Source organism: Urocitellus parryii, chromosome 7 (genome assembly GCF_045843805.1).
Source record: "Urocitellus parryii isolate mUroPar1 chromosome 7, mUroPar1.hap1, whole genome shotgun sequence".
NCBI lineage: Eukaryota > Metazoa > Chordata > Mammalia > Rodentia > Sciuridae > Urocitellus > Urocitellus parryii.
In genome coordinates, this window is record NC_135537.1 from 171,629,852 (window position 1) to 171,656,386 (window position 26,535).

The window sequence follows — 26,535 nt, forward strand, 5'->3', positions numbered from 1 at the left end:
TGCTACTTTCTTACAGGTAATTCCAATTATATTTCTTTTCCTATGAGTCAGCTAGTTAAATGTAAAATTTCAATGAATATAAGAAGGAAATCTGCATATAAATGAGAGAACTAGTAATTTAAAACCCTTTTTGGGAGTGGGAGGTACTGGGATTCAATCCAGGGGTGCTTTACCATTGAACTACATCCCTAGGCCTTTTGAGTTCTTATTTTGAGACAGGGTCTTGCTAATTTGCTGAGGCTAGCCTTGAACTTGGGATTCTTCAGTCTTAGCCTCCTGAGTTGCTATGATTACAGGTATATGTCACCACAACCATTTGGTTCATTTACAACATTTTTTTTTGTGTGTGAAATATATCATTTAGATAAACACAAATTTAATAAATAGGAATACCATTTTAAGTACTATCCAGGCAAGGATTAGATCATTGCCAATAGTTTTTACCCTCTGTTTAGGTTACAACAATACTGGTTGTTAATATGCAATACCCAGTTCAGGTGTTGATATAGGAGGAAATAGGAAGGAAAAGGAGAAAGTTTCAAGTAAAAAAAGGAAGTATTCATTAATGCATACAGAGAAGTTAAAAAAGTAAACAATATCTCAATAGGTTATATAATTATATTTGTGCTTTATATAAGTTATACATGAAGTATGAAGCCATTTTTTAAATTAGATAAAGGAAAATAACTGTGTGTGCTATGTGCATTTGAATATCATTTCTTTTAGTGGGATACATTCCAAAATGATTAAAATTATTGTTTAAGAGAATGTTGTCTCTAGGTATGAGATAGCCTAAGAAATAATTTATATTTTGGGCCGAGTTTATAAGTAAGCAAAATGGATAACAATTGGTCTTATGAAATATCACAAATTGATATTTTGAGAGTAGGTTTTAGTATAGTAGTGGAGATATTAATCAGAAAATTGTAATTGCTTACATGATAATTTCTTCTAATAACTAACAAAATTGTCTAGAAAGATGACTGTATTAATTAGATATCTGAGCAGGTAGAGTAGTGGTTATTTTGTGAATAAGTATTGCATGATTATTTGACTAATTATTATTGAAACATAGGAACTGTGACTGAACAAATAAATTATTCAGCTCTTGCCAATAACATTTGGTAATAGGTGACCAATGGTTTAGATATTTTTTTTCCTATAAAACTTAATTGGTATGTAGGCATAGTGAGTTCCTTGGTATGAATTGTATTGTTCTGTCCTACTCTGTGCTATGCTATGCATTAAATATTTTGGGGGGACAGTTTCTCACTATGTTGTTCCAGCTGACCATGAACTCTGGGTCTCAAAGGTTGTTCCTGCTTCAGCCTCCATGTTGGGACTGCAGGTGCACTTCACTGCACCTGGCATTATTATTTTAAAATGTGTGGATGATGACTGTCTAAATAACTGTAATACATTTTCCCCCTTACATAGTAATTAATGGTTATTATGCTCTTTTATCTTTAATTTCTGTTATTTTAGTAGCAAATGTTAAGCAAAATTTGTACATATAAAACAATTTAGAATAACATGTAGCATTCTGAATAAGAAAACTGCTATTTTGTAGGAGTAAATGTTGAATAACTGAGTGAGTAGAACATTTGGGAATGTGATTTAAAAAATATATATCCTTCATTCAAAGTTTGTAAATATTGAGTAAAATGCATAGATGATATTGGTGATTATCTTAAAATTTAACCAGTTATACTGTAAGTAGCATATTGTTACACCCAAGGAGACTTTTATATTAAATCAGTGAGTATATTCATAAAGTTGACTCATCTGGTAGGAATGTTCAATACCAGAGCTGTTTGAAGTAAATATTTCAGAGAAGATGGGGCCTACTGGACATTGTAAATAGAATTTCTTAAATTTCAAGTAGAAATTTCAGAAATACTTTTAAAAACAGCTTGTGGGAATACCTTCTAAAAATTGAAGGCATTCAATTTCAGTTTCTTTGCTTTGGCAGTAGTTTCTCATAAGGTGGCTTGTCATATACTCTTATTACTGCAAAGTGAGCCCTGATGTCTTGATGTCTATCTTTTTTTTCTGGATGTAGGTTGTTTAGCCCTAGGGTGTTAATGTAATTTTTCTAAGGGGATTTTCTGGTCATATTGCCTAGGGATTTGGTTCAGTGAGTTAAGACTTTCCTTTTTCCATTTATCCCAGTTGATTTAAAAAAATTATTTGTTATTGATAGACCTTTATTTATTTGTTTGTTTATTTGTGTTGCTGAGAATAGAACCCAGTCCTCACACATGCCAGGCAAGTGCACTACCACTGAGCCACCAACCAGCTCCTATTCCAGTTGATTCTTTTTTTTTTTTTAAACACCTTGATTTTGTGTATTTATTTTTATGTGGTGCTGAGGATTAAACCCAGAGCCTCACACATGTGAGGCAAGTGTTCTACCGCTGAGCCACAGCCCCAGTCCCTCCCAGTTGATTTTTAACCATAACTTTTTTTTTTTTTGACAAATGGTATAGATGAATATTTTAGTTCCACATGAAACCTCTGTAACATGAAAGCTGGTTGGTGAGAATAAGTTGAACAATAGTTGATTTAAGCAATGGAATAAGGTGGCATTCACTTTTCTTATGCACTGTTTTTAAGATGAAGTTTTTTTTCTTATATTCCTTAGTGAGTCACTCTATTTTGGTCTGTCATTAAAGATTCTATAATTTAGCCTAAGTTATTTACTTTTCTAAATTTAAAAAATTAATTTTAACACACACACATACACATACACACATATAAGTATACTTATACAATGAAAGAGAATGCAAGTATGACTAAAAAATTATTATTATTTGTGGTGCTGGGGATTGAACCCAGGGCGTTGCACATACATGTGCAGGAAGTGTTCCATCATTGAGCTACATCTCTAGTCCTATGAAATTATTTTATTCAATAAACATTTTGAGAAAGTCCCTTAAACATATTTTTCAGTTCTAGGAAAGAAAGAAAGTTAGTGCAAACCAGTTGTGAGGCAATGTAGAACAGGAAATGCGAGGTGTAATGAGGAAAGAGATCTTGCTTCTGTGTGGGGAACCTGAGGTAGACTTCATGAAGGAAGTGACATTTGAGCCAGGAGTTGAATTGTGTGGGATTTTAATAGTAAGAGCAGACTTGGAATCAAGAAAACAGAGCTGTGTTTTTAGCTGCAGCTCATCCATCATTTAGCTGGTGCTAAGAAAAAGAAAAGAGAGTGGTAAAGTCAAAACTGTATGTTGTTGTCCATAAGACAGAGCCATGAAATGTCAACTACAGAGTAACATTTTTCTCAACTATGTTTTAGAAAAGTAAATTGGTAGTAGTTTCTCAGATGTATTAGTGTGTGAAAGATTGGAAACTGGTGAAGAGGCTATTCTAAGAGTTGAGGTGAGGGTTAATGAAAGACCGTTTGGGGCTGGGACTCTAGCCCTGTGGTAGAGCACTTGCCTAATGTTGTAACTGGGTTTAATGCCTAGCACTGCAAAGAAAGACTGACTAGCAGATTGGTGGTAGTAAGGCTGCAAGTGAGGCACTGTGTGCTAGGATGGAATTTTGGCAACTACTGGAAAAGAGGAATAAAAGATAAGGAACTTGTTTGTACATAGTAGGTACTATTTTTAATGATTGTTGAATTTGATGTGCCATAGAAACATCTAACTGGAGATGTCTAAGGGACAGTTGGAACCCAGGAAAGATAAGAGGCCTGGAGATTGAGAATTGTGATTCATCTGCATTTGAGGTTAGAATTAGATACTGAAAAGATCACCAACGAAAAGTATTTGTACATAGTGGAAGATGACTGTGGGATTCGGTTCAGGGCAATGCTAACCATTAGGTACACAGAAGTAGATAATGTAAAAGAGGTAGAAAAATATCCTCTAGGATGAGAAGAGACCATGGCAGAAGCCAAGGACAGAAGTGGTGATTGGTGCAAGTTGCCAATGAGAAAAGGATGAAATCCACCTTTAGATCCGGTCACCAAAGGATCTTTGCATGGAAAATGATACTAATGTCATTGTGACGTTGAAAGTACAGTTTTAATAAGAGCAAAAGACAAATTCTGAAGGGAAATGAAGAATGTATGGAATATTTATTGAAAAGTTCATTAAGGAAAAAAGAGAATAATATTCTTGTGGTGAAAGCCCAAATATTTAAACAGCAAGTTCTTCTGTGTAACACTTAACTAGGATTTTTGTAAGTTCTATTAAATAAAAATCAGTGAGGTAAAGTGTACCTTCAAACAATGGACTTGAAAAGGTAGGAGCTCTGAACTAATTTTAAAAAATTAAAAGAAACCTTCAGAGAAGAACATTAAGCCATGATGTGTTTTATAAGAATGTGATGATTCTGTCCTGTGCCTGTCCCTGCCTCTCTTTCCAGTTGTGCCAGGTTTTCTATTATACACTCATTTATTAAAACCACATGATTATTTATTTAGAGAGCCCATCATCTTTTCCTCATTTGAGTTCTGTTTATGTATTATTCTATTAAAACAGGTGAACCCTCATTTAAAAAATTACTCAGAATTATATCACTTTATGATGTGGAAAGATTCCTGAATATGAATCAGGCCAGACTTTATACCTCCTTGGCCATGTGACCTTGAGCAGTACCACTTTGTGCCTTTGTTTCTTGATCTGTAAAATGGGGGCAATAAAAGCACCTATGTTAGAAAATCATTGTGAAGATTACATGAAATTATGCATATAAACTTCTAGGAACAGTGCTTTGCACATAGTGTGTAATCAAGCAAATGTTGTCAGTTTCCTTTTTCAATTTCTTTATCCCATTTCTTGGTGCTGCTGCTACTGTACCTTCTATTACTACTCCTGTGTCAACAATAGCTATTGCTATTGTTCTTCTACTGCTACTTCTACAACAACTTTCTTGTATAGCTTATATTATTGTTTGTTCTTATGATAATAATGTTTCTTAATCATTTAAGTGAGGATTTTTGCTTTGAAATGGCTATTTATACTATTATTTCATCTTTCTATCTGTATTTCTGTCTCACACTGTATAATTTCTGTATGCCTCACTCAGTTTTCTCTTACCCTTTTAAAATGTAATTATATTCTGTCCCAAGAAAATTTCTGCTAATTTTATAGGTATTTTAAATCTTGGGGTTAATGACTGATAATAGCTATATATAGTAACTTTTCTTTGAGTTTTGCTGTGACCACATGATGGTCACTGATTTTATACCTTTTTTTTTTTTTTTGCAAAATAGTAAAGTATAATAATGATGTGAAACTTTTAAAATTTTGCTGGAATCACTAAAAATATTTATTTTTAATAAATATTTAATTTTTTAGTTTTAGGTGGATACAATATCTTTATTTTAGTTTTATGTGGTGCTGAGGATTGAATCCAGTGCCTACCATGTGCTGTTAGGCGAGCACTCTACCACTTGAGCCACAACCCCAGCCCCTGAAAAAGTATTTATTACTAAACTGTCTTTGGTGCAAAATTAGGATGCACAGAATACTTGTGAATAATACCTCAATGTAGTAGTGATAATTATGCGGTGAAGTATCATTACATTTATCTCATCGATGTTTTTATTTTAAAATTAAAGTTGAATTTTAAGATGTAATGCATTGCTGGTAAAGTTTGAGCCACTTCCTGTAACTATATGTATTAAATATATTCTTTCTATCCCCCAATTCTATAGATTTATGATTGTCCCTTTTTTCTCCCATAAAAATGTTGTTTGAGGCTGAGGGTGTATCTCAGTGGTAAAGTGCTCGCCTAGCAGCACATGGGCGGTACTGGGTTTGAGCCTCATCATTCACATAAAAATAAATAAATAGATCCTCATTATCCACATAAAAATAAATAAATAGATAAATAAATAAACAAATAAAACAAAGGTACTATGTCCATCTACAACTTGAAAAAATATTTTTATGAAATGTCTCAAATGTGTTATATGGGTACATATTTTATTTTCAATTTTCTGTATTTGTGATTTGTCAGAGATAATTGATAAAAGTAGAAGATTTGAGAAAAGAGACATCAGGATTTGAAAAACCTGAAGACAAGGAAAGAGAATTGATTAACTTAGAAAAAGAATAAATTAGAGATACATGGAATTAATACATTATTTACCTTCTGTAGCTAGCTTCTTTTGCCCAACATAAAGTTTCTGAGATTTTTCCATGTTATTATATGCATCAGCAGTTAAAAAAATTGTTCAGCATTCTGAAATAATGTTCTGTTGTATGGATGTACTATAACTTCATCATTCACTATTCTGTTAATTGACCTTTGGTTTATTTTCAGTTTTGGCTCTTAAGGCTAAGAATGCTATCAAAATTAGTGTGTAAGATTTTCTTTTCTTTTCTTTTTTTTTTTTAATATAAGCTTTCATTTGATTTGGACAAAACTGCTAAAGTGTTTTACAGGTAACTGCCATTTTATCCTCCAATCAGCAGTGAGGGTACATGTTGCTCCATAACTTCACCAACACCTGATATTCTCAATTAAAATTTATTTTAGCCATTTTAGTGATGTAAATGGTATCTCACTGTAAGTTTTTTTTTAAAGTTATGTGATTTTTTTAAAGGGCACTTTTTGTTTTATAGAAAAATTGAGCTGAAAGTATATGGAATTTCCAGTTAGCTCACCTTCCCCCTCAACAGTATCCTCTAATATTAACGTCTTACATTAGTGTGGTGTACTTTTTACAAAATTGATGAGCCATTACTGACACATTGTAATGAACTCAAGTCCATAGTTTACAACAGGTTCATTCTTTGTATTGTAAATTCTATAGGTTTTGACAAGTGCATAATGCCATATATATATATACACACACACCATATAGTATCACACAGAATGGTTTTATTGCCATAAAAATCCTTTGTGCTCAACCTATTCATCTCTCCTTATCTTTTCTAGATGTCCTATGTTTGTCTTTTCCAGACTGGCTTCTTTCACTAAGCGACTTGCATTTAAGATTTCTTTATTTTTTTCCTGAAGTGCTGGAGATTGAACTCAGGACCTCACACATTCCAGGCAAGCACTCTACCACTGAGCTTATCCTGCTTACCTTCATGTGTTTGTACAGCTTGATCTCATGATTGTTTTAATTTATATTCGCTGATGGTTATCATTATATTGAGCATCTTATCATGCACTTATTGACAATTTATCTTTTTAATATTAAGCATTTGTTTAAATTTTTGCTAAACATTTTAAAGCAATTTCATCTTAGTATTGCCCTGTAAGAGTTCTTTTCATATTCTGGATTAAAATACTCTAAGATTTCATCTCACTCCAGTCAGAATGGCAGCTATTATGAATATTTTCTAATTCTGAATGTGCAGGGAAATTTTGCTATTGAATCCTTAGGAAGTCTTCCTCTGTCATTATGAAGTAGCCCTTAAGTCTTTTGTTGCAACTCTTTTCCTACAGATATTTTATTGTATTTTATTCTCATGAATGAAAAGAAGTGCAGTAAAAGATCTGCAGGTTTATTTTGTAGTATTTCATTTTATCCTTTAATTTTCAACCTATTTGTGCTTTTACATTTAAAATGGATTATTTGCAGACAACATATACTGGGGCCATTTAAAGAATATTTCATAACTCAATCACTTAATTGGACTGTTTAGTGCACTTAAAGTTAATGTAATCATTATTCATTATGATTATATCTGCCTTCTTGGTATTCATTTTGACTGAGCCCCTCTTTTTCTTTCCATTCCTTCATTGCTCGTTTCTTGGCTTATTTTTGTTTATTTACTTTTTTATTATTCCATTTTAACAACTTCTGTTGACTTCTTATTTATATCTTCCTTTTTTTTCTTGAATCATTGTTTTAGGGCTAAAATATGTGTCCTTACCTTATAAAAGTTTATTTATGTCAGAGTTTTATCACCCACATGGAATTTCTCCTACTTTCAATTCTCACTTCCTAAATCTAATAATTTTAAAATAGTGTAATCCAATTTAACCCTACTTCATCTGTGCTATTGTTGTGATGACTCTATGTACATTATAAACCCACATTTCATTGTTAGATTTTTAAAAGAGTTGTCTTTAAATAAAATGATAAGAATATAAAAATAATTTTAACTTATCCACTTTACTATTTCTGCTACCCTTCTTCATGTGTAAGTTTTCATCTCATATAATTTGCTTTCATTCTTAGGAAGATCTTTCAGTATTTCTTTTTATTACAGTTCTGTGATAAGTTTGTTTATTCTTTCAGCATTTCTAAGATATAATTTATTTGTCTTCTGATCACTACTGTTTTATGAAAATTTTTTTTACCAGTATATGTTCCTTGAGTTTTTTGAAGTTATTAGTATTAGCTGTATTAAACACTTCTGTGGTAAACAGTCATCTTGAGTTTTATTAATGCCTTTTTAAAAAATTTGTGTCTGCATATGTACAAAATTTCTTTTTGTGCATGTTTATTAATTTTTGTTCAAAGGACATTGTGGAAACTCTGGATTCTGTTATTTTCCTTTATGGAATATTGATTTTTTTCCCATTCCTGTAGACTATTCAAGTTGTGTAGACTTGGCTTAATATTCTATGGGCAAATCTGTGGAAAGTCAAACATGTACTTAAATCCCTCCAATCTAATGAACACAGCTTACATACTGTGTATCTGAGGATCTGAGAGGCTTGCTTTAGCCTTTTGTAGGCAAGTTTAGTGTAGGTTTAAGGTATAGTCCTTATGGTGTTTCAACTGGATGCCCAGGTGTTCACAAGTTTTTAGGAAGATGTCTCCATATTCCTGTATCCTTGGTGTCTCCCAGCCCTGTTTAATTTGTAATCCTGGTTATGTTTTTTACGTGTAGCAGCTGTGTTCCATTATTCATTCAGTGCCTGCACTTCCAGCCCACTAACTCACAGTCCAGGACTGGCAGAGGATTCTAGTGGGCAGCTTAGACTTCTCCAGTGCTCTGTACCTAAGATTCCTGCTTCTTTAACTGCTGTGGACTCAGACCTCTGCCTTTTCAGCTCAGTGGGCCTGTGGTGCTATACCTGGACTCCAGTTGTACCCAGGCAAAGAGCCATATTATCAAATGAGAAATTTATAGTCCGCTTTGAAATTATCACAGTAATGCCATTTATACCTATATTTTCCCAGTCCAGGATCCAACCCAGGATCGGGCATTGACTTTAGTTATCGTTATCAACTCTCTCCTTTAATCTGAACAATCTTTCTTTGTGTTTCTGAGCTGAAATTGTGGAGTCAATTCATAGGATCACCATGCTGCATTGCCTGTTGTTCAGTGCCAGAGTACAGTTTCCTCATATATTTTGTCCTATTCTATGCTGGTTTACAGTGGGAGGTTCGTTTGGTACTCTTTTCTTCATTATAGCTTAGGTACGTCTCCAGGCTTTCAAATTTGAAATGATACATATCCTGATCCCAGGAAAAGAACATTTAAGTATTGTTTGGTGTCAGGATTACTTACAGGTCAAACAAATTAGAAACGTTATATTTAGTCTTTCAATTTCAGTCTTTTTTTGTTAAACTAAAATAAGCAATTTTTTTTCTTGTCTTTTATACAAAATGTGAATATAGATTCACACATCTATATTTATTTAGATCTACATCTCCACCTAAACCTTGTATTTTCATATTATCTTTTTATATTACATTAGTAAGACTATTTCTGTATTTTTTCTTAAAGTTTTTTTTTAGATGTAGATAGACACAATACCTTTATTTATTTTTATGTGGTGCTAAGGATCGAACCCAGTGCCTCATGTGTGCTAGGCAAGCACTCTGCCACTGAGCCATAACCTTAGCCCACTATTTATGTATTCTGATCCTGATACTTTCTCATGAATCATTCCATAATGTACAGGGCAGAAATATAGAGCTATCCAATGGCATCAAGTTCAGAGTTTCAAGAGAAGAGATACTCTTCTGTTTTTTTTTTTTTTTTTTTAAGGGATGGTTGTAGGGAAACTTTCTTTTTAATGATACCTTTATAAAATTGTGATATTCCATATTTTAACAAAGTCATTTAACCTTACATTGAAAATATTAGGACAAGCCAATATCCTTTTACAATGGTGTAAAAAATGGGCACAGCATCTCTGTAGTGCCATTCTTACTAAAATCTAAGAAATCTGATCATAAAGAAACTTCAGATAAATTCAAATTAAGAAAGAGTACAGTAATTGACTGTACTCTTCAAAAATTTCAGCTCATAAACACAAAGAAAGGTTGTTCAGATTAAAGGAAAGAGTTGATAATGACAACTAAACTCAATGCCTGATCCTGGGTTGGATCCTGGACTGTGAAAATATTAGCTATAAATGGCATTATTTTGATAATTTCTAAGCTGAGTATAAATTTCTCATTTGATGATATTATTGTGTTAATATTATATTTTCTGATCTTTACAACTATGCTGTTATTATGAAAGGCAGTATTTTTGTTCTAAGGAAATATATGCTCAAATTCTTAGGGATAGAGGCATGATGTTAATAATTTTAAAAATGATTTAGAAAATAATATGCAAGTCTCTTTCTTTCTGTCCTCATCTTCTTCCCTCTCTCCCCACATATATATATGTAGATCTATATATAAAGTCATAAAGCACGTAGGGCAAAACATAAACAATTAATGAATCTCTGAGTAAAAGGTATGTAGGAACGTCTTGGGCTAAATTGAATTTTTCTTTAATGTTATACCGAAGAACAGAAATCTATCATTCTACCATAAATAAAAAGGCACACAGATTTTGAATTATAGCCTTATATTCTAGAAATTATTGGAGAGATAGTTTACTTGGATCTTGTTTCAGATATTAAGTTGTTTATATTCTTTTCTGTTTGTGTCTTTGCTTCGCTTTCTTCTGCATACTTCTTCATCTGCTTTCTCTTGATGATAGTGCTCTAGAACATTCCAGTTTCTCAGCACAATAGTCTGATGGAAAGTCAAATATATATAAGGAGCTATCCTAAAATTAAAAGAACAGAGGTGACAGGATTTATTCCGCACAACTTAAAAGAATATGTATGGACAGTAGATTCTGACAGAGTTCATTTCTAACTATAATTCTAATCCCACCACATATCATTGTGTGACTTTGGGGAGTCATCACTTTGACACCACTTCCTCTGCTTTGACTTTCCTTGACCGTACACAGATTTGCTGTCTTTGTTGTGATTCTTGAGAGAATCTGAATAACCACTTATTCATCAGGTAATCAATTGCTTAAGCATATATTAGGTGTTTATTTCTAATTTGGTCAATACAGTTTCAGGTGGGACAGGTGAGAGGTGGTGAGTGGGATACCATAGACAGTCACATGGTATTTAGGGCCAACCCTCAGAAGCTGATGATATGACAAGTCCTCTAAAAGGTATTATGGGGACATCTGGCAGTGAACTGTGTCCTCTACTCCTGGCCAGTTTTGTTATACTGACTTTTGTGCTTTATTTAATAGACTCCAAAAACACTTCTGTTAAGGATCGTCTTATTTATTTAGATCAATCAGTTCCCTTTCAGCAAAGATAAGGAGGAAGTACCTCATGATTTAGAGGCACAGGAAAAGAAATGTTCAGACTTTTTCCTTTTGCATAGTAAATAGGCAACTGTCACCTTTACTATTTATAATGGTTAAAAGTTAGAAACTGTGTGTTATGTAGCTTTTATTTGTAAAATTTTAATTTGGCTGTATGTTTATGTTGTTTATATTAATTTTGTATTTGAAATAAGTGAAATAAAATGCATCTAAAAAATTTCAAGAAAATATTTTGAAAGTACATTTCTAATATTTTAAAAGGACATTTTTTCTTAAGATTGTAGATGAATATTTCTGCATACTTACTTTGTATACATATTATACTGAGAATGGTCCCTTAAGTTATTCCATTGAATAGAATTTTCAGTCATTGAGGGAAGCATGATTTTCCTTATGTGCAGAAGAGGAGGTGATGTCAAAATTATGACTTGTCCAAAGTCACACAATTGATATGTAATTGGATTAGAATTATAGTTAGAAATGAGTTCTGTCAGAATCCATTCTTTTAAATTACATATTCTTTTAAATTCTAAGGAATAAATCCTATTACTACTGTTATTTTAATTTTAGGGTACACTCTTTACCAATAAGCATTGATGATATTTTTTCTGGTTCTGCTTAGAACACTGTTGCATGTAGTGTTGGTGGGGAGGACAGGAGTTGTTAAGGGATGCTTGAAAAGATACAAGGTCATTGCCTTGAGGGATTGGTAGTTTGTCATCCCAGGAGAGGGACGTGTTTCTCAGTAATTTGCTATTTTTAAGGATTTTATGCTCAAACTATCATTTTTTAATATATAGGATACTGAATAATAAGAATATTTAATATTTATTCAAAATAAGAATATTTTGAATGAGAATGTAGATGTGAGCAAAGGAACCAAGGGTTGGAAGAGATCTATTAAAATAAAAAATATTAAGGGCTAGAATACTATGTGGATGTAAGTGTATAAGCAGAATACCACTATAAAAGGACATTTTTTGTGGGTCATAGAAGGAGGTAGGGGATAACTTAGGTGATTTTCAGTTTTACCTATAAAGTGAAATTTATTTTAAAAATTTTTCATTAGTTTGGTAGTAATTGAAAGAATGTAGTTGATGTATTTGTAGATGTAGTATGATTGCTAGAACATGGGCTACAAGGTAAAAGTAGAAAATAATACTTTTTAAAATGTAGGGCATTATTTTAATTTAATGGTATATTTTTGCCAAAGGGGAAAGTAAATTAATAATACCTTTACAATATTTTCCTTGAAGTTGGACATGAAAACAAAAATGATGGAAGCAAAATTTCATGAAGAAAAACTTAAACTTCAACAGAAACATGATGCTGATGTCCAGAAGGTAGGGCACATATGCTTATTAATTTCATTTTTATTGAATATTGAAATATTCTAGATCTTGTGATGATCCATTTATTTATCTATCTCTCAAACCATCCACATGTTTGTGTACCTTATGATATTCTATCTTATAAATGGAATTTGCTAGGGTAACCTCTCAGCAGAAGTTAATCTTTAAAATTCATTTGCAAAATGTTTATTTCAGACCTTATATTTATATTTCCCTTTATTTCTTTTACTATTATTTCAAGGTTGGACTACTTAAGAGTTTTTTTTTTTTATCTTGATTCTGTCACTACCTTATATAAAAATTGAAATAACACATCACCTGTCTTAGATTTTGTTTCATCCTAATATTCTTTTAGTTTATTGATAATTATAGTTTTCTCTTAATTTAGAAAGCAACTCTCGGACTTTTTTCTGGTTGGTATCTATATTATATACAGATGCATGCACTGTGAAGCTAGAACTGATAGCTTAGGCTTCTTTTTGAGCAGCTTATTGAGATTTAGGCCTTCAAATATTTTAATCTTTATTTTTAAATAAAAATTTTACTTGTCTTTCTAACTTGGCTCAGCAAGAATGGTCAACTTATGATTGTGAAATTTGAGTTGAGAGTATATTTTAGTAATATTTAAAATATTTGGTGATAATAACACTTGTGTATTTTAAATACATAAAGTTGATCCAAATAGAAAGTTTGCATATTCTGTTCCCCAAACTGAATAACAGACAGAGGTGGGTGGTGGCAACCATTATGTATTCAAGCTTTCTCAAAAATAGAAAACATATTAGTATTTAGTCAGGTGCATATATGACTCATTTTATTTCAAAGCAACAAGTAGGAAACCTCTGATAGAATATTACAGAAAAAAATATTTGGGCTGGGGTTGTGGCTCAGTGGCAGAGCGCTTGCCTAGCATGTGTGAGGTACTGGGTTTGATCCTCAGCACCACATAAAGATAAATACAGTAAAGGTATTGTGTCTATATACAATTAAAAATATTTTAAAAATTTAATTATTTCCTTTTCTTTTCCCCCATTCAGAGGTCAAAGGCAAATTTTACTTTTTGCTTTGATTAGAATGTTACTTTACATTGTTTAGGTAGAACATTTCTGTATCATAAATTTAAGTCAGTGATATAATTTTTATATAACATGTTCAAATGAAATAGAATCTCTCTTCCTGTGTGAACACACACACACACACACACACACACACACACACTAAATGGATATAAAAGGTATATTTGGCAAAATCAGCAAAATAGAGTTTGAAGTAGGCCTTCTTGGTTTGCTTGTTACAAAGATGTATTCTATGAAAAACATTTAATTTAAAAGTTCTTTCTAGAAATTTCTGTTTTTAAATAAATCCAATGTGAAAAAAGAAAATAGTATCGATAATCTGAATTTCCAGGTGAAATGTAAGTAAAATTCTTGACCTTGTGCTAGATTTGGAAAGTATGTTATTAGTTTGCTCCTTGTATGGCATTTTCTAAATGTCACCAATTGGGGAGGAATAAAATTAGAGTGTTGTATCTGTTTGCATACATTCTTTTCTTTTTTTGCTTCTTTGCAGACATTAGGGTCAAACTTCTTTTTTTATTTACCTGTCAGTCTTAGATGTGAGACTTAAACAAGAAAAGGTAAAATAGAACACTGGTAATAAAAACACTAAGGAAAAGTTGATTAGACATTAGTAGACATCTTTTTTAACATGATTTTGGGTGTATAGGAAATATGGCTCAATCATTAGAAAAGTTGTGGATGTTTGTACTCCTACCTCAATTTGGTTTTCTTTTCCCCCAAGTCAGTACTTTCTCTTGCTCGCTAACTTTCCTACACTTTAGTTATTCCTGTAGTTTTTTAAAAAATGAAGATATGTTCTGACGTATAAAATAATGATTAAATTTATTAAATGATTAAAGTCTCTGATATAGATACATGTCACTGATATAAAAATTTTGTGCAATTTTTGGCATATTTTGAGCTCATTTTTTGGATTCACAATAGCAGAGCTAGATATTAAAGAAGATTTTTAGATGTCATCTTCCTGTGTATCTGGGAATTCTTGTCATTGTTATGGGAGGAAACTCTTGTGGGAGGATTCAGGATCTGCTCAGCTAAAATATGTTCTATTCCAATTCAATGGAATGAATTGTACTATCCCAGCATGTCAAGTTTCTGATGGCTTCTCTCTGCCATTTTATAACAGCTTAATTTCTGAATTATATTTTCGGGAATCATCTAATTTATTATTTATAATCTTCTTAAAAATTGATATGTGAAAATTCCAAAGAGATCTCATACTTTTTCAGATAATAATTATTCTAGCATATTTAATAATTTTTTAAGGGTGCTATAATTTTTACCATTTTGGGGGGAAACCATTTCTGAAATTGACAGAGACAGACTTGCAGATATATTATGGTTATTTTTAAAATTATGTATTCTATGCTTAATATACTAAAACATTTTACATTTAATTGCAGATTTTAGAAAGAAAGAATAAAGAAACCGAAGAATTGAAAACTTTATATAAAAAGAAACAAAATGAAGCTGACGAGACTATAAGAAAGCTTGAAAAGAAAGGTTATATTGTGATTTTTTGTAAATCTTTAATAATATTTTTATTTTAGTGATTATCAAATTTGAAACTAAAATTTAATTACTGGCTTTTTGTTGAGTTTTCATCAAATTTATATGGACAAATTTATGTGGGCTTTCATATGACTGGGTATAACAGTGTGTGTCTCTGTGCATACCCATGTGTACACATGAAGTGGTAACAACTAGTATTGTGATTGACAGGTGTGAGGATCAGACCTATGGCTTGCTAGGCAAAGAGAAATATTTTATATAATATAAAACATATTCCAATTTTAGCAATGTAAATCTTGATAATTAATATTTTAAAGAATCTAGGTGCAATAATATATTGAAATGATAGTTTTCTTTATTCCTTCAGGTTTTAAGTGTTTTTTAATCAATATTCCCCATTTACACATTCTTGAAGAGGGACAAGAAAACATTTAATCACGGTTTAAATTAACAATGATTATGGGTGAAAACATCTAAATAAGCAGGCAGTCATGGAACAAAGTGTTGTAATTTTTGGAGAAAGGAACTTTTGTAAGATTTTTAAGTTTGATAAGATTTAATTAGTTGGAGAAAAGTCCCCCATGTTAGGGTGGGAATGCTAAAATTGGTTAAGTTGTGGGAAGGATGCTGCAAAACTGTTTAGCTAGAGTGAGTAACCTATGCATTAACATAAGAATTTTAAAGATTCACATCGGGCTAGCTTAAGCATGGATTTCAGATTTACAAATTTGAACTTATCTTCTAGATGCTGGGAAGGCAGTGACTTTTGAGGTGTGAACTTTAGGACCTCATATTTTAGGTACTGTAGGTTGGTAATGATGAGTGTGTTGAACATGGAGACAGAATGGGAGGGGGTAGGGAATGAGCATTCCACTCATTAGAAAACATAGGATCTCATTCAGTTGTGCTCTTCATTATAAGATGCTGAGATCAGAAAAATACGTAAAGTTCCTTCTAACTCAAAGATGTTCAGGCTTCTACACTTGTGTAATTTTGCATAAGAAATGATAAGGACCCAGAATATCTGAGGCATGGCAGCGTGAGTTGTGAGAATGGACCTGAAGAAAAAGTTTTGAAGAGTGAGTGAGGATTTGTGAATGATAGGCTATAGGCAATGAGCTAGTGTATAGGGGAAAGGAAGGTTTTCTTCAGGAGTTTGAAGAGCTTAGTGGCTCTCCCCTAGATCACCAAATTTGAATGTGTTTAAGTAATGTTCTTAATAATTTAGGATGGCAGTTACTTATATAAATTAACTAATGAAGTAGACATTTTTAAATTAATTTCCAGCCTTAAACATTGGTGAAAATAATTAGAAATTTATTTCATATGTTTTTCTCCAAATATTATCAGTGACTACAAAAAATAATTTAAATTTATTTCTAGATTTTCTTTCTTACCCTGATTGAAACCAAGTAATTCAGAGATGCTTAAGGTTTAAAGAGAAGAATTTGGGTTCTTAAAATAATGCTTCTAAAGCCTTTTGAATTGTATTCAGATCTTACTTAATGTTGGAATTGTCATGTAAAACATGTTGTAGATGCTAAAGACCAGTACTAAATTAATTTGGATTCATCTTCTTCCTTTATGTATTGCATAGTTGAGATTAAGAGTGAAAGAAATTTCTAGGGAAATGTTTCAGAACATTCTGCTGTCTGAAAAATATATTCAGTAATTAAGGAAGGGTATATTGAAGTAAAATATGGAGCTGAATTTATATTATCCAGATAACATGAATTATTAAACATATTTTCACTTAAATCAGTGACAGTTTAAATAATTTTAGGAAAGAAGATAGAAATAAAAATGATTTATAAGGTAAATATTATTTGTTTATTTCAGTGCTTAGGATCAGACCCATGGCTTGCTAGGCAAAGAGAAATATTTTATATAGTGTAAAACATATTCTAATTTTAGTAATATAAACTGTGATAATTAATATTTTAAAGAATCTAGGAGCAATAATATATTGAAATGATAGTTTTCTTTGTTTATTCCTTCAGTACATAACTTTTGGAGAACTTGCCTGTGTGGCTCTGTTATGCCCTGTAGATAAAAAATTGAAATACCTTTTTCCTTAGTGAAAATAGTCTTGTTAAAGAGGAAATAGGCAAGTAAATTCTTATACTGTCATAAGTGACTCAATGGAAAAATATATGTTCTTTTGTGGAAATAAAAAGGAGTTTCTGTTTCTGTAAGGGGAGGAATCTTCTTGGTGAATAGTGCACAAAGAGCTGATTCTTGAATTGAGACTCTGAAAATGAGCAGGAGTGTTTTTTTTTTTTTTTCTGTTGTTGTTGTTTTGTTTTAAACAAGGGAGGGAAGGATATTTCAGGTAGATGGGTATATAGATAGTGATTTATGAAAGAATATGTTCTCAAGACTCTTCAGACAGGTTGGTGTATTTTAGAATACAGGTTTAAAATGCCGAAGTGGGAAGAGAAGTGTCCATAGAATCGTTGGATCATGAGGAGCTGTGATTTCCATGTTAGAGGCTTTTGGCCTTCATCCTTTAGGTGAGGATAATTGTGGAATGATTTTCAGGCTGGGAGAGACATTGGATTTGTATTGTTGAAAGCTCCATTTAAAGCAACAATGGACAACAATTAGCGGCAGAATGTTACTTGAAGATGGCACACTGTTACCATTTTTCAACCAAGGCTCTTTATGATGTTAGTCACAAATTGAGAAAAAAGGGCAAAGAAAAAGAAAAATTTTAGAAGAAAGAATTGAGAATTCTTGGTAAAAAATTGAATTATCTATTAAGTGGTATACTATATTTTATATCATCAAACTCTTATTTGGTTTCTAGAATTGGTTTAACTATATTTTCATCATTTTTGACAGTTCAGACCCTTATACGTGACTGTCAAGTTATCAGAGAGACTAAAGAAAACCAGATTATAGAGCTAAAAAAGATATGTGAACAAAGTACAGAATTTCTGAATAATGATTGGGAAAAAAAGGTAAGCTGCCTAAAATAGTAATAGAAAATATGAAAGAACATGCTTCCGAGTAATACATTTAACTGTAAAAGTAATGAATTTCACAGAATATACAGAAAGGTATAATAAAGAGAATTAAAATAATTTAAAATTCTAGACCAACTAGAAATAGCTACTGTTAATGTTTTGGTATATTTCTTTTTAGAGGTCTATGGTCTGTAAAGTAATTTTCATTTTGAAAATATACTTTTGACTTAATTCTTGTATTTAATTAATTTTCTTATTTTTTTGTCATAGTCAATAGGTTTTTAAGCAAAATTGGAAAGGAAATATCAGTTTTAATCTTGGATTTTGTTCAATATCTTTCTGAAAAAATCATACAACATATAATGTAATCCAGACCAGAGTTTATAGCCTAAACTTGTTTGGATGTGAACAAAATCACTAGTGCATGGATCATAGCACTGAGATATAGGTGCTATGGGTTTGGCTATGCCTTATACCAGCCAGTTCTCTCATTTTTGAATACTGGATGTAATACTACTTTTAAGATGTGCAGTTCAAAAATACAAATAAAATGTATTTAGAGGGACTTGGGGGACTTCCTACAAGTAGTCAAAACTGCATATGTTAATTTGTGAACCACAAGAGTCTTCTGTGTGGTTACTGCTGAGCCATCCTGAGCCATTTCTCAGTCTTCTGTTTCTCCAGTGTCTTCCTAGTCAAATAAGCATTCACAATGCCTGTGCCATGTCCTTGTGTCTCTCTCATGTTCATGAATAGTGAAACAAATAGATCATTTAGGCTATTTTGGGCTCCAGCTCTCCCTACTTGGTGAGTGGGGTTGGATTCAGGCAGTAAGAATCCCATGCCCTTGAAGAGAACTGAAGGAATGCCTAGAAGCTGAGAGCACAAATTTTTCGCTCTCTTCCCTTGAACTATTCATTGAATCTTGTTTGGACCTTCAGAATTTACTTTTTTTTTCTTTACCTTAGTTTACATGGATATTTTAAAACTTTATGCATTTGACAAAGATGTGAAGTCTTTTTGGAGGTTTGAATGGCAAAGAAGCATTTTTTACATTAATATTGTGTAAAATTTTATGCAAATAAGATGAGAAATATGGATAATATTCCTAATCAATAACAATATAAAACTTGGAATGGAACCACCATTTGACCCATTTGGCTTATACCCAAAGGACTTAAAATCAGCATATTGTATTGATGTGGCCACATCAACGTTCATAGCAGCTCAATTCACAGTAGTTAAAATATACACAATGGAATATGACTCAGCCATAAAGAAGAATGAAATTATGGCTGTTGCAAGTAAATGGATGGAACTGGAGACTATCATGCTAAGCGAAATAAGCCAATCCCCAAATTCCAACATATTCTTTGATATGTAAATGCTAACTCCCAATGGGGTGGAGAATGGAGATTCACAGGATTAGACATGCAGAGTTGGGGGAATGGAGTGGAGATTGGAATGGGAAAGATAGTTGAATGAATTGAACATAACTTTCTTATATTCATATATGAATACACAACCAGTGAAACTCCACATCATGTACAACCATAAGAATGGGAAGTTATACTCCATGTATATATGATATGTCAAAATACATTCTACTGCCTACATAAAGAACAAATTAAAAAAATATATAAAGATTACTGTTTCTCTTATTTCAGACTAATATTTTTAAACTGAGGTGTTGTATTATCTGATTTATTTACCCTTTCTACCTGAGGTATGAGATTTCCATTAATATTTGCTCATTGATTAAAACTTTCAATTCAGGAAGGCAACTGAAAATGTTTCTTAATTATGCTCTTTATGTGTCATCTTAGCTTTCTTGTGGGTTTTATGTTTTTTGTAGTTACATCACCATATACATATATAGTGATATATATACACCCCAAAAATTGTCTCTCTCTCTCTCTATATGTATAAATATATACATATGCACATCTATTCATCTATCTATACACACACATACAGGAATATTGGAAAATGTTTATTTTCTGAATTGCAAAGTCATCTTTTCCATAGTAGTAAAAGTGTCTTGGTTTCATTGTGTAGCTCCACAGTGCTGTAGCAGAAATGGAAAAGGAAAAATTTGAACTTCAAAAGCGACACACTGAAAATATTCAAGATTTGCTTGAGGATACAAATGTACGTCTGAATAAAATGGAAGGTGAATACATGGCACAAACACAGGCTACAGTAAGTCCTTTTTTATTTTTTTAGAAACTGTCTTCTTAATCTTCATGACCTCATGCTTCACTGGTGTGAACTGTAAGTGTGCTGCTGAACTAAGAAAAAGCTTTTTCTTCTAATATTAGTCAGCTTTTTATTGCTGTGAGCAAAATGCCCCACAAGAAAAATTTAGAAGAGTCAGAGTTTATTCTGGCTCACTGCTTCAGAGGGTTAGTCCCTGGTTAGCTGAGCCCATGGCTCTGAGGACAAAGTGAGGCAGAACATCATGGCAGAGGGGCATGGCGGAAGAGTGCTGCTAATCTCATGGTGGCTGGGAAGCAGAGAAAAAAGAGAAAGGTCCCCAGAGAAGATAAACCCTTTCAGGGCAAACCCCCAGTGACCCACCTCCTCCAGCCACACTTCACCTACCTGCACTTAGCACCCTGCTAGTCCATTCAAACTAGGATGGACTGATTAGCATTTCAATTCTGAACATACTTGCATTAACAGGAGTTTTTGGAGGGAGATACCTTGTATCCAAAATGTAATGCATTCCTACTTGCTGTAGATTTACGTGTGACAGTGGGCAGTTAGTTCCTTGAAGGGATTTTACTCTAGAATGTTTGATGCCATTTTTATTTTAAATCCTCAGAGGGTTTTACAAATCTTTCTCCTTCTTTCCCCTGTTGTTGTTTAGTTCAGAGATAATCTTTCTTTCTTTTTAAAAATTCTTTTTAACTAAACTCTTGGTTGATTTCTTTCTGAAAATATTTAATGCTACTGTGATAGTCATAAAGGAAGATAGGAATTGCCTGACCACTCTGACAGATTTCCTTGGTAGATGATCTTGACTAAGAAACCGTGCATCCATCACTTGGGCAAACCGGAAAAGTTCCCTTTAGTAGGAAGGTCACCATAGCCGGACTATCCAGCATAAAGGCCATGGGCATTATCCAAAGTAACGTGGAGGTTCCCTCCAGAGAGCCTCCTCATTGAACACACTGGTGTAGAGTAGGGGTCAGAGGGAGTGAATGTCTTCAGCCTTGACTTCCTAATTCATAAGACTGGTAGGTTCATCTACATGTATGGATCAGGGCTTCCCTTATCCAAGGCAAGTGTACCTCATCAATCTGGTTACTGATGTTTAACATGACATCATAGCACTATCCAGAGTTGGATCCCAGGCATCAACCCACTCCTCATTTATCATTCACAGCTGCCTCAGCCAGATGGCTGGGTCCAAGTACTTTCTTGAACTTAACACTGTGGAATTTGAATAGGAATCAGTTACCTCAGCATATGATAGATATTGTCTTAGTTACCTGGGCCCTTAGACAAGTCCTATCTCAAAGGGTAAAAGAAATGGGAAGTGATATACATAGTGGTTTGGAACTGGACTTTAGGATTAGTCTTTTAAGTTCAAATTTCAAATCCTTCGTAACTTGGGAGTCATGTTAACTCTTCAAATATAAATCTTCCTTATCTGTGGGTTAGGATAACGATAGAATTAAATAATATAAGTTGTTCAAGTTATTAAATAAATTAATATACATAAGTTAAATTGCCTGATAAGCACTCAGCATACAATTATCTTTGAAAATGCAAAGAATAACAGAGAAGTGTAAATGAGAAAAGAAAGGCTCAGTCTAAGAAGTTAATCAACATTTGCTTGAAGATGAAGCTGAGGCCTCCATTCCCTCCTATGGAAGTAACAGGAAAGAGATAAAGAAAAAGGCAGAAAACCAGGTGGACAAAGGGAATGGGAAATTAATATAATATTTGGAGTTTACAAAAGCCTAGGGCCACTGTTGAACTCCCACTAGCAATTTCCCATTTGTGATAGGCAAGCCTTACTAGTCCTACAGGAAATGTACATTAGAGAGAACATTCTCTATAGATTAAAGTACATGAGCAAATAGGGTGTAGGGGAGGGATGATTTAAATTTTTTTTTTTTAGTCATAGAAGAAAACAATACCTTTATTTTATTTTATTTATTTTTATGTGGTGCTGAGGATTGAACCTAGTGCCTCACACAAGTGAGATGACCGCTGTATCACTGAGCCCCAGCCCCATTATCTTTTAATGAAGAAAGTTCTTTATCAATCTTTTGTAATTAGTGCTTTTTATATCTTGTTAATACAATCTTTCTCTATTGTAAGTGCAAGAAGACTGACTTCTATATTCTACTAAGAATACTGAAGTTTTGATTTTACACTGAGGCTTCAATAACTCTGATGTTCGTTTTTGTGACTAGTATAAGATAGGTATCTAATTTCATCATTTCCTCTGTGGATGGCCATTTTTTTTTTCCAGCTTTACTTTTTTGAGTAATGCTTCCTTTCTTTGTTGATGTCATGGCCATTTTTGTACATAAAGCTTCCATATATATGAAGATCTCTATTCTAGTTGGCAAATATCTCTGGCTCTACTAATATTATGCTGTCATCATTATTATAGCTCACAATTACTCTTTATATCTTCCTGGACCATCAGAATGATCTTGGCTACTCTGAGCCCTTTCTTTTAACATATGCTTTTAGATTCAGTTTAACTGAGTTAATAAGGAAGCAGAACTCTGAGAACATCTTTCCTTTAAACATCTTTTGTAATATTTTATACCTGTCTCAGACTTTTGTTATACACTTTCTGTGTAAGAATAAACATATAGGTAAGTCTTACAGATTTTAACTCTTTGCATGAATGTAGCAAATATTTTAATTTATTATACATTGAGCAGAACTTACATAAAATGTTAAATAATAGTGGCAATAGTGGTTTTAAAACTTTTTTTCTTATTGCAGAAGATACACATGCTCATTATTAAAAATTTAGAAAAGGTATGGCAAAAGAAACAAAATTAATGTTCATAATAAAATTACCATTAGCAAAAATATATATGATTGTCTATTCCTCTACTTTTCAGTCCAATGCTGGGTGTTTAAATTAAAACAAACAATCCAAAACTTTGCTAATTAAATAGTGTGTTAGTTTCCTAGGGCTTCCATATCAAATTACTACAACTTAGGTAGTTTAGAACAGGAGATATTTATTGTGCCAACAGCTTCAAAGACTGGAAGTACAGAATTGAGGTATCAGCAGGAACCTGCTCTCTCTGAAGGGGTTAGAAGAAGACAAAAGATTCTGTCTTGCCTCTTCCTAGTTTTAGCTGGTGGCTGTCAGTTCTGGACATTCCACTGTGGTATTCCAGTTTCTGCCTCTGCTGTCACTTTGGGTTCTCCTGTGTGTCTCTGTGTGCCAGTGTCTTCACATGGTCTTCTTATAAGGATAGCAGTCATTGGATTTAGGGCCTACCCTAATCCAGAATCACCTCACACTCACTTGGTTACATCTGTAAAGACCCTATTTCCATCCAAATAAGGTCACATTTATAGTAGTGGGGGTTGGGTTTCAGTGTGGCCTTTTGGAGCACACACTTCAACATAAACAATAGGTAAGAAATGTTATTCTACTTGTTATTACTGATAAACAGAAAATATTGAATAGTAAGTCATTGGCTTTGAAAAGAAGAAAGACTTAGTATGTACATTATAGATACTTGTAAAATGATTGTGTATTCCATTTTGTTACAGACATTAGGTTTCTTAAAGCAAAATTTGGGACTTTGCCAGTTAACAGAACTAGTATGGTATGGCCTTTTTTTTTTTTTTTTGGTGGCAGGGGGGCTATATTTTTAAAATTTTAATTTTTAAATTCACTTAAAATAAGATAATAAAACCATTGCATATAAACACATATAATAATATTATGATAACTATAAATATAAAAGAAAAAAAATTCAGTGAGACGTCTGCTGTTTCTTTACATTTTTGTAAATTCTTTTAACCTCTGGCTTAATAGAAGACAGCTGGATTCTCATATCTGTTTTTCCACTTATTTTGATATCTCATTGCATGAAGTGTTTGGAAAACTCCTTGGAAATGAAAAAGGCAAAATTGCTTTGATCCCATAAACTCAAGTAAAGAATCTTGGGGAATCTCAGGAGTTTGTTGACCACACTTTGAGAACTACTGTTGCTCTAAGCCATTGGTTTACAAACATTTTGGACAATGACTTCCATTAAAAAATAAATTTTGTAAATTGTGTCTCAAGCATACATGTATAAGAACACATACCCCCTGCACATTTATAACTCAAATGAAAGTTTCAATTTTGCTATTTGCTGTTCACTCTTGACAGGCTCTATCATTTTTATTTTCTTTTAATTTTATTAAAAATTTTCCAGCTTGTGGTTTACAACTTGATTTCACACACTGGTCAATATCAAAGGTTTAAAATCACTGGTATAGGGAGTATATATTAAAGAAAGTAATTTCTGTTTCTGTTGTACGCATTTCAAAGTGGTTCCTCCTATTTATGTTCCCGTTCAACTGAATATGAGAGTCATCTTTTTAAATTCTTGCCACACTTGGAATTATCAAATTTTATTTTTTTTCCTGACTTGTAAAATGTCATGTTTTAATTTTTGGTTTTTTTGGTGACTATTTTATTTCTTGGTTGTTTCAAGTTGCTTATTTATCCTCTTTGTTGTTTTATGATTCCGTTATTTGTCTTTTTCTTGAGTTTGAAGGATATTTCATATATTTAGGATTCAGGTACAAACCAATTGTCAAGGTTTTTCCTCACTCTTTTATTTTATTGTGATAAATATCCATGATATAAAATTTATCATTTTAAGCATTTTATGTGCATAGCTCAGTGATTTTTAAGTGCCTTGACATTTTTGTGCGATCATCATCACTATGCAGATCCAGATTTTTTCATCTCCCTCAGCTGTACCTTTGTACCCATTAAACACTCATCTTGCTCAGCTGAAGCTCTGTACACATTAAACTCTTCATTTGTTGTTCTCTTCCAGCCTCTGGCAAATACCCTTCTATTGTCTATGAATTGGTCCTTCCAAATGTGTCTCCTAAGTGCTTTCATATAGTATTTGCCTTATTTCATATAGTATTTGCTTATTTCACTTAGCATAATGTCTTCACAGTTCATCCATGTTGTAACTTTTTAAGGCTGAGTAATAATCCACTGAATTTATAGACCACATTGTGTTTATTCATTCATCTATAATATTGAGTTGCTTTCACCTTTGTCAATTGTGAATAATGATACTGTGGACATGTATACAGATATCTTAAAGCCATGGACAGAAAGCAAATCTAAATCTGAAATATATATTTATCATCTCAACATTCTAAATTTTTTAAAAAAACATTTATTTTTAGTTTTTAAAGTGGACACAATATCTTTATTTTATTTTTATGTGGTGCTGAGAATTGAACCCAGTGCCTCACACATGCTTGGCGAGCATGCTACCACTTGAGCTACATCCCCAGCCCAATATTCTAAATTTTAATGTCTTAAAATGTTAAATAATTTAAAAGTAGAAATTTGCAAAATATATTGATTGCTTAAAATGTTTATTCAATTGCTATGTTTTACTAATTAAATAATATTAAGAGAGAAGTATCTTTTAGAGTAGAATTTTTAATTTTTGTAAGTTTAGTATGGAAAAAAAGGTTATGCTTTGGAGAGAAGAGGTCACTATCAGAGAAACTTCATTCTGTTTCTAATGAATGTTGAATTTAAAAATTAGCATTCAGACCTTGTCATGGGTGATAATAGTAAATATAGGGAAAAATGGACAGAGTCTGTCAGCAGGAATGCATTTAGGAATCATCAAAACTAGACATGTCTTGCTGAGCAGCTCCTGATTTAATAATTAAACAAGGTAGAGTTCAAGGCATGGCTTGAGATGAAAGATGAGGCTGTCACTGAGAATTAGTTTCTCCACTTTGTTGTTTTTTCAGCTTTTTAACTTTTTTGTTGAATCTTGTTTTATTTTATTGCCACATATTATAATCAGAAGCTTGTTTATATCATTCAACTTGTGCCTTTTGGTATGCACAGGCATTTTCTTATGTG

General features: G+C 32.5%; 1 protein-coding gene across 2 annotated transcripts in view; it reads left to right on the forward strand.

Annotated features, from left to right (window-relative positions):
* The window catches only part of Cep112 (centrosomal protein 112), a 448,365-nt gene that overhangs the window by 79,307 nt on the left and 342,523 nt on the right, over nucleotides 1–26,535 (forward strand). For both annotated transcript variants that reach the window (XM_026406648.2, XM_077800819.1), the window contains 4 exons: nucleotides 12,761–12,847; nucleotides 15,339–15,438; nucleotides 18,292–18,410; nucleotides 20,475–20,618. In XM_026406648.2, the coding sequence (XP_026262433.2) occupies nucleotides 12,761–12,847; nucleotides 15,339–15,438; nucleotides 18,292–18,410; nucleotides 20,475–20,618 (450 nt within the window). The remainder of the gene's footprint in view (nucleotides 1–12,760; nucleotides 12,848–15,338; nucleotides 15,439–18,291; nucleotides 18,411–20,474; nucleotides 20,619–26,535) is intronic.